At 42.1% G+C, this 7,429-nt stretch overlaps 1 protein-coding gene across 1 annotated transcript; it reads right to left on the bottom strand.

Moving 5' to 3' along the window:
- Positions 1–2,010: 2,010 nt before the first annotated feature.
- LOC117536410 (pentatricopeptide repeat domain-containing protein 3, mitochondrial-like) lies at positions 2,011–6,986 on the bottom strand. The gene is made up of 6 exons (XM_034201255.1): positions 6,983–6,986; positions 6,719–6,804; positions 6,200–6,345; positions 3,453–3,494; positions 2,571–2,729; positions 2,011–2,152 (listed from the first exon to the last, which is right to left on the bottom strand). The coding sequence occupies exons 1-6, from the start codon at positions 6,984–6,986 to the stop codon at positions 2,107–2,109; spliced, it is 483 nt and encodes a 160-aa protein (XP_034057146.1). The 3' UTR covers positions 2,011–2,106.
- Positions 6,987–7,429: the final 443 nt, after the last annotated feature.

The raw sequence follows: 7,429 nt of genomic DNA, 5'->3' as shown, positions 1-7,429 counted from the left end.
ACTCGTGTTGGTCTATTTGTGTCTGTATACATTTCTCTTAAATTCACCAAAAGAAGGCATACAATTATGGCTCATTTACATTATGACACATACAATGTCAGAGAAAAAATATACAACACATACTAGGAAATTGTATACTCATATATTTTCCCTTATTCACCTGTAGTGTATTGAAGTTCTTTAAATACGTTTTTTTATACAATAAACCATTAATCTCCACTCCAGTTGCACTTACTTACACAAGATCATTTGTATTCCTATCTTCTTAAGGGTTCTACAGAGGGGTGTTCATATATTAATGATAATCCTGATTTATATGACGTTACACCCCAAACCATGATAAAAATAGATTATTATTATGTTGAAAGTATTTTACTAATGGTCAAGTGATGCTTATGCTAATTGTTATGTTCATATTTGTATGTTGTGCCTCTACTGTGACATGTTTATATGCTTTAATGTTCAAAAGCTCTTTATTCTTCTCATACTGCCTGTGCTGCAGCACCTCTTTTCACCCTCTGTCTGAAACCAGAGTCCAGTTTGTTCTGATTGGTTAGTTGGCCGGCTCTGTTAATTGGTCCACCACTAAGAGATGTCCTGCCCCCTGAGTGTGCCGGAGAGAAACTCCCTCTGGAGGGAACACAGGTATTTTAGCCTTTGCAGACCATTTACATTCACACAAACCTATATCACACACTACAGGAAAAGGAAAACCCCAAAACCCATAATAGGGTCCCCGTAACTCATAATAGGGTCCCCGTAACTACACCTGTTATACTACAACACATATGAGTGACCTGCAAGTATTATCAACAAATAAAAAAAGATTATAATGATAAATACAAAAATCCTAAATATGATTAATAGAACATTTTAGAATACTTCTTCCTTATCCAGAGGTAGAGAAAAGAATACATGTAGGCAGTTTAATAATTGGAGCGTGTGTGAGCATGTTAGTTTCTAAATGTGCGAGGGAAGGTTTGTGTGTGTTCCCACGGTCTGGGCAAGGCAAAGAGAAAACTTGGTTCTTGTGTCAGATTGTGTGCTAAGTTTGTAAAGCAATACTGCAGTGTATCAGGGAGTATGTGAGTGTGTGTGGCTTCAGGCCATCTGGAAAACAATTCCCCAAACCACACCTTTCTTCCCGGCTCCCGTCACTCACCTTAGCCCATTTGTCCTTATAAGGTCATACCTGCAGCTCGGCTGGTGATTGGACGGAAAAAACACACATTTTGATTTAAGCACACACAGAGGCTGGCAAACCCACACCCCCAGACTGCTTGATACTAATCGTATCTCTGTATGCTTTTATACTGAGTGTGACTGCTTCTAATAATGCCATTGAATGAACCCAATAACTATATTTGACTGTGTGTTTCATTCTCAATAATTGTGATCGATATTCCTTTCTAAAGCAAGCTTGATTGTGATTTTAAAGACTGGAGTGGTACAAAAAGAAAAACTTTAAAAAACAATAAAAGTCAGGAGTTATAAAGTTGTCCCACGCACACACACACTTCTGGCACCTGTCCTTTCTAGACATGCTGCTAATAAAATCCTGCAAAAACACACAGTGCATACCTGACTCTGCACACACAACACTGTTTGTTTATGTGTTTTCAGAACCTATGTGTTTGTTTATGTGTTTTCAGAACCTGGAGGACTGTTTCAATAAAAATGGGATGGTGAGATGTCTCAAAAAAAATTCCAGATGCAGCCATTTGAGGAAGTGTCTTATCAGGGACAACAGGAAGTTGCTTAGAGAAATTAGCCTCTGTGTATCTCCCCCCAGGCCACATTTTTTATGGCCATGGATTCTGCAGAAAATAAAAATCCTTTATCTGTCATCTTACTGGGAATTTCTCACCCACGTTTGCAAAGCTAAAAATAATCATTAATGCATAAAAAGTGGGAAAGAAACTGTAATTTCTAACAAGTTGTTGTATTGAGTTGTTGACTGGAGAAACAGCAACCTCTAGCTGTCAAACAAAGCATTACAGGAGGTTTGGATGATGTTGTGACATAACGTTTATTAACACACAGATAATGAAACACACTATGAAATTGTGAGATGTTTGTATCAATGGATGGGCTCAGAGGTCTCCTTCAGCCTGAGGACTCTCCTGTCGACTCCAGCTCAGATAAAACGGCTCTGGATGGGACGGAAAAAAAAGAAAAAAAGACAGTGTCAACAAAAGTGATCATAAAAACATATGATTTTGTCTGTGTACTGTTAGACATTTTTAAAATAAATTCAAATAAATAATCCATCATTGTTAAAATGGCCGATGTTGTCTGTAGAATTACAGTTATCGGTATAGGGAACAACATTTGGAAACTTGTTTTTCTTTAAGTCTCCGTGTCCTCCTCCTCCTCCTCCTCCTCCTCCTCCTCCTCCTCCTCCTCCTCCTCCTCCTCCTCCTCCTCCTCCTCCTCCTCCTCCTCCTCCTCCTCCTCCTCCTCCTCCTCCTCCTCCTCCTCCTCCTCCTCCTCCTCCTCCTCCTCCTCCTCCTCCTCCTCCTCCTCCTCCTCCTCCTCCTCCTCCTCCTCCTCCTCCTCCTCCTCCTCACCTCTGCTCCTCGGTCAGATCTAACTCAGCCAGGGTTCTCTTGGCCAATTTGGGTGTAGCAGACAGACAGAAGGCTGCAGACAGCTGGACCAGCTCCACGGCTCTCTGAGAGGAACCATCGCTGCAGCACACCGACAGGAAGTCCTCCAGCAGCGGCTCTCTGCAGGGGAACACGGCAGGAAGTCAGAGCATGAACCAGGGCAGGACGATTTGGAGAGAATCACAACATCACTATCCATGGATTCTGTGTCCATATTGTACGGTTGACCATTGATGCTCCCACAACACTTTTAGATCATGAGAATTTTGATAAATAATGATCAGTTATTCACAATATTACTTCACTTGACGGTAATGCAGCCTTTAATATATATGTCTGTCTGCTTGTTATGTTTATATACATATTGTTATTCTATTTTGTATTTCTTCTTTTTAATGGGACACTTGACTAATGTAAAGCACTTGTGCTATTTACAAAATCTAACCTTTATCACAGCCTTATGACAAATATGTTTTTTTCTATGTGTAATAACCATTTAGAGGTTATTCACAAATTTATATTATTTTCCATGATGGTATTTTTCAAAAATGTAAATGACCAGTATATATTTGTTGTTATATGTAAATTGATGCCATACATTGGCGCTCTGTGGTCACACACACACGATGTACACTGAAAGACATTTGAAATATTGACTTAAATGAATGTATTATGTAAACAGATGACTCATAATTGTAATAGGTTAATAGGCAATAATATTAAGTACTATTGTTTTCAACTAACCTGACTTTAATTAAAGTCAATGTTGAACATTTTCAGTTTAAAGAGATGTTCCCCTTTCTAAATCAGACTTCTGTGTTTATATTTGTTGAAGTGACTCACTTTGGAACTCTGTTCTTAGATTTGAAGAGCTTCAGCATCTCCCTGCAGACACAGAGAGAAAAGAGAAGTCCATTTACAATCCTCAGCGATGCAAACACAGGTATGGTGAAAAAAGAGAGAACTATTCGAAGCAGAAAAAAACCAGCGTAATAAACCATCTGACAAAGGCCTGTGCTATAATGCTTCAATTAACTGTTCTTTATAATATACTCAGATCAATAGGAGACAGAGATGTTAAGTTATAAATCAAGGGTTTTTATTATTATTTACAGCAGGGGTGGGGAACCTTTTTCCTTTTAATTTTTACAACATCCTTCGAGGGCCGTACAAAAGATTGAACTCAACCTCTGCTTAAAAAAACTAAAATCACAGCCCATTCATTTCGCCTTTCTTTCATGCTGTGCAAAGAACAAGCAACCTCTGAATCCAGATATCTCACCATGACTCGCGCACGCATGCATGTGCACGGTGTGGCGTGACCACCAAAACAGAAAGATATGGACACAAGATGTGTGCAAATGTATTTAGTTTCCTATCCATGTGAACATGATTTAAGTGGGGGGGGGGACGGGGGACCTAACTATTGAAGTTAAAAGCATCAATCTGGTGCACTTTGAGAGCAACATGAAGAGATCTATGGATACATCTCTCAACACCCAGATGAAACAGAACTGTAAGCAGATTTCTTTTTTTGGACATTTTACAAATCACTCTCCTTTTAAACTCTATTCTTGTTATTTTTAACAACTTTTTTGTTACTGTCATATAGTATTTTATACCTGTTTTTCATTTAGTCTCTAATGTCTCATTAATAACTATAATGATCATATCAAGGTGAGGGATCGAGGCCGATACCGATTATTAGTAATCAAGGAGACCGATAACCGATATTTGGAACCGATATACATTTGCAGTAAAATCAGAAAATCTTGGTGTTAAAATGTAGAATAACACAAACTCCAACACAACTCAACACAACTTCTTTGAAATGCATTTAAGCATATATTATGTTTAATGAGCTTTTAAACATCTTACAACTGGTTTCCTCTCTGTGCCCTTTTCTTTAGTGCAGTCATCTGCAATGAGTTAGAGAGAGAGACAAGAAGTGGGGCTGCAGGCTGACATGCTTAACTAACAATAATGCTTAATGTATTATATCTGTCTATCTAGCATACAATCCCAATAAGCTGCTAGCAACTGCAAAACACTAGTGCTAGCTAATGTTTGGCAAACTATTAAAAGTGAGGCTATTACAGTAGACCTAACGTTAGTCTAGTAGCCTCACTTCTAATATTGTGCTAAACATTTGCTAGATACATGTTGGCTAGCTAATGAGCTTCACATATCAACCTGAAAAACTCCACTCGCAGCCCCCCCCCACCCCACGAGACGCTGCACTCACCCCCAACTCTGACCGACTTCCCGCGTCCCTGTGTAACTGGGAAACTGATAGAATTGGATCATAAGATCGTGGTGTTTTTGCAACTTCAGCATAGGGGATAGGGATGTTTATTGAACTTCGGTTTAACACATGTATGGCTCTGCCACTCAGCGCTGCTGCTTGCTTCAGTCTGTGGCCGTTTCTCAATCGCAAGTAAAACTGCTGCAGAGCAACTATTTCAAGTATACTACGTCATCGAGTGGCGCCGAAGGACTGTTTAAAATGCATGTTAAATGCCCAGCATTCTGTGCTTCAGTGTTGATTGACACTTCAGTAATAGCCTATCAGATAGCGCTGTGGGCGGGACATAGAGTGGTGACTGCAGCCAGAGAAACGGCCGCATCAGAGCCAAAGTTTTATCGGCAATTTGATAAAAAAAAAGGCCGATACCGATAATCGGTCAAATGCGGAATATTGGCCCCGATAATCGGCCTGGCATATATGCCGATATTCCACCTGGTTGGTAAAGCTCTTTAAATTCCTTAGCATAGCTAGCTAACCAGATGCTAATAACAACAGATCGCCACTGTGCTTACAACTAAAGACACAGCCACGCAAACACTGTGGTGTGTAAGGCTCCTGCAATATTTGAAGAACTGGAGCGACGTTTGGATGTTCCGGTGCTCTCCGTCAGCACTCTAGTCTACACTCCTTTCAGACGAGACATATACTACGTGAAGAAACATTACGCTCGTGTTGTGTTCAAGGAACTTTGAATCAGGAAAAACAGGCACTCCCTTGTTTAATTATTTTGCGGTCTAGATTTCTTCTTCTTCTTTTTTGAAGAACGAAACGAAAACTCTTCGGTTCTCCACGAATTACACAAGTCACCCAAATCAGCTTTAAAAAAGCGGGAGGCGCCGAAAAGCGACTAATTTGCATCACTGAATCCTTTAAGGCCCTGACACACCTACCCGATTTTGAGAGTCAGAGGCCGTCAGAGGCAGTCGGCATTCGAGGCGCCCTAATCAGGTTGGTGTGTCCCGCACCGTCGTTGCTTTACGGCACATTTTCACACCTCCCCAAAGAAAGTCGGCCAAAGAAATCACTCTGATTGCTGTTGCCTCTTTTGAATGACGAATACACACTACCGCTGCCGGCTGGTAAGGGACAGTTATTGCCATTCGTCGACTGAAGTCTTTGCGGTGTGTTCGTAGGCGGGCGGCGTAGGCCGACGCAGGCGACGTCAAAAGTCGGGACCGCCTTCGGTACGCGTTCTTTGGTCGGTGGGTAAGTCGGACTTTTAGGCAGTGATGAAAAGCTCTCCTGTGATTGACAGAGAACACAGCCCCCCCCCCCACCTCACCAGGCCTCTCGGGTGCTTGTTGGCGGCGCAGTCTGCAGGGAGGTGATGTTGGAGAGGTGAGGTGGGGCTCCACTCCAGAGGGTGCTTGCCGCCTGGCTGCATCCGACATATGCTTGATGGCCAGAGCACACACGTGCGAACGCCGCCTGGACCGCACAACACCAAAGCACACACGCCACACCCACACCCACACACACACACACACACACACACACACACACACACACACACCAACACACACACACACACACACACACCACACACACACACACACACACACACACACACACACAACACACACACACACACACACCACACACACACACACACACAAAACACACACACACACACACACAACCACATCACACACACACACACACACACACACACACCACACACACACACACACACACACACACACACACACACACACACACACACACACACACGTTATTGACATAAAGCCCCTTCTAGGCTTTAATATGTTCAATTTTTTCCTCTCAGCTGTGTGGCGCTGACCTCAGCACTGTGCTTGTCTCGGGCCATCAGCATGAGCAGGTCCTCCACCAGGTCAGCGTTATTGTCATAACCCAGAGCACAGATATCTGGAAACGGGGAGGAAAAATATCATTATGATATCAATACTGTAATATCGTCAGGGTTGTCTTTTCCTGGTTTTAAAGGCTGCATAAAAGGATGTCATCATCTGTTTTAGCTCTTTTCATATTTGCCTTTGCCTAGTTATTATATCCACATTAATGGTGATTATTTATCATTTTGTACACATACCCCTTCCAGATGGTGGGCAGCAGGTCCAGGCGGCTGTCTGTGTCCAGAGCCTTAAGCAGGGTCATTCAGACCCTGGGGGTTCGGGTAGTACAACTGCAAACCCACAACACAATCACAACTACTGTTATAGTTCCATCAAAAATGTCTACGTCAAAAAAACTAAAACGATCCAATCTTTTCACAAACTTTAAGTCTGATCATGACTACCAAATGCTTCAGATGCCGCATTGTTTACATTAATGGTATCACTGATTCTCAAGCGAGACATTATAAGATTTTATACTGACCGAGGGAACAAGTTTTCTGTACCACGTCAGCACCACGTCGATGTGCTCCATCATACACAGCAGGTTGAAGAAACGCCGGCTGGAGAGGAGAGTGAGGAGAGATGAGAGAGAGGAGAGAAGAGAGAGAGAGGAGAGTGAGGAGAGAGGAGAGGAG

The sequence above is a fragment of the Gymnodraco acuticeps genome, unplaced genomic scaffold (assembly GCF_902827175.1).
Source record: "Gymnodraco acuticeps unplaced genomic scaffold, fGymAcu1.1, whole genome shotgun sequence".
Taxonomy (NCBI): Eukaryota; Metazoa; Chordata; class Actinopteri; order Perciformes; family Bathydraconidae; genus Gymnodraco; species Gymnodraco acuticeps.
The sequence above is the reverse complement of the archived record's forward strand: the minus strand, read 5'-3'. Positions and strand labels throughout refer to the sequence as shown.

Excerpts from the sequence above, each read along its gene's own strand:
- LOC117536410 (XM_034201255.1), bottom strand. Across the intron at positions 3,495-6,199 it reads ACAAGCACCCGAGAGGCCTG|GGAGATGCTGAAGCTCTTCA; the intron begins GTGAGGTGGGGG and ends CTGTGTCTGCAG. Across the intron at positions 2,153-2,570 it reads GATCTGACCGAGGAGCAGAG|AGCCGTTTTATCTGAGCTGG; the intron begins GTGAGGAGGAGG and ends CGTCCCATCCAG.